The following is a 1,306-nucleotide window of genomic DNA, read 5'->3' on the forward strand; positions in this document are numbered from 1 at the left end:
TTATTATTATTATCATCATTATTATTATCATTATCAGTGTTGGAAATAATTGTGATGCTTCATATTTGTTTTGGAAACCACATTAAAGTTTTTTCAGGATTCTTTGATTAATAGAAAGTTCAAAAGCATTTAATTGAACCTGAAATGTTCTGTAACATTATAAATGTCTTAACGGTCACTTCTTACATCCTTGCTAATATAAAAGTATTGCTTTTTTTCAAAAAACAAAACAAAACAAAACTTACCGACTTACTCGCAACCCCCCACCCAAGAACCCCTCCCCCATCATATTCATAATATCACAGTCATATTGTAATATGACTATATGCAAAATGATGTAGACTAGGATGAAGGATAACTGACCCGCAGAGCTTCAGTCTGGGAGCCCAGGCCTTTGGTACACATCTCCATTACTGAATACGAACAGAACGTCACTCGTACTTTATACTGACTGACAGCAGAAAGCCACAGAGACGGATTGGTCTCCAGCTCCAGAGGAGGAACCAGAATAGACTGATGGCCTGAGTACACACTGCAAACACAAACATGATTTGCATTACTTTGCATCACATAAATCAATATGTCACTAGCCTCCCAAGCCAAATACATCCACACTAAGTATCCAAACTGTGAACTCTCTCTCACCTGCAGAGACACCAGAGGGCAAAGCCCAGGCCACAGTAGGGGTCCAGACAGATGGTGATCTGGCGAGAGGGGTACAGCTCACACTGCAGCTTAATAGAGCGACACAAGGCACTGGTGGCAGCATGGGACATCTGCGAGAAACACAGCGTTAGAAATGTCAATCCCACATTTTAAAACGACTGAGTTATTGGCACTTGAATGATGGGTTAGACCGCACCTTGACCCCAGCAAGGATTCCTGTGGTAGAAACACTGAAGTCCAGGTAGGCGAGCATCTCTGGGGTGGGAGGTTTGTAGATCTGAGGAATTCTCTTTCTTGGGAGATCATCTGAATGGAATGAATAAACTTAATTGATCATTTCTTTTACAAAGGACTGCAATGATACAATAGTAAAAAAGTGTAAATGATGTCTTTACCTGTGTCCAGTACCAATGGCCACGTTTTAATATCCACAGCAGCCGCTGCCTCTTTGGATTTCAGTAGTTTCATTATTGCTTGGGTTGTCAGAATACATACAGACTTACTGACCTGTCAAACACATGCAACAGGATAGAAAAGTTACAGCAGGGCATACAACATAATGTTTAATCAGTCAGACACTGGCTTTAGGCTAAACTATTAATTATTAACATAAATTAGTTAATACACACACACACACACA

General features: G+C 40.2%; 1 protein-coding gene across 1 annotated transcript; it reads right to left on the reverse strand.

The window, feature by feature from the left end:
* Nucleotides 1–342: 342 nt before the first annotated feature.
* LOC107576877 (disco-interacting protein 2 homolog A-like) lies at nucleotides 343–1,177 on the reverse strand. Its single transcript, XM_016262996.1, has 4 exons — nucleotides 1,062–1,177; nucleotides 863–972; nucleotides 646–776; nucleotides 343–532 (listed from the first exon to the last, which is right to left on the reverse strand). Exons 1-4 carry the CDS (start codon nucleotides 1,132–1,134, stop codon nucleotides 343–345), a joined length of 504 nt encoding a protein of 167 aa, XP_016118482.1. The 5' UTR covers nucleotides 1,135–1,177.
* Nucleotides 1,178–1,306: the final 129 nt, after the last annotated feature.

Source organism: Sinocyclocheilus grahami, unplaced genomic scaffold (assembly GCF_001515645.1).
Source record: "Sinocyclocheilus grahami isolate Dianchi unplaced genomic scaffold, SAMN03320097.WGS_v1.1 scaffold4529.1, whole genome shotgun sequence".
Lineage (NCBI taxonomy): Eukaryota > Metazoa > Chordata > Actinopteri > Cypriniformes > Cyprinidae > Sinocyclocheilus > Sinocyclocheilus grahami.

Coding starts and splice junctions, on each gene's coding strand:
- LOC107576877 (XM_016262996.1), bottom strand. CDS start 1,134: ATGAAACTACTGAAATCCAAAGAGGCAGCGGCTGCTGTGGATATTAAA. Junction 973..1,061: donor GCCATTGGTACTGGACACAG/GTAAAGACATCA, acceptor CATTCCATTCAG/ATGATCTCCCAAGAAAGAGA. Junction 777..862: donor GAATCCTTGCTGGGGTCAAG/GTGCGGTCTAAC, acceptor TGTTTCTCGCAG/ATGTCCCATGCTGCCACCAG.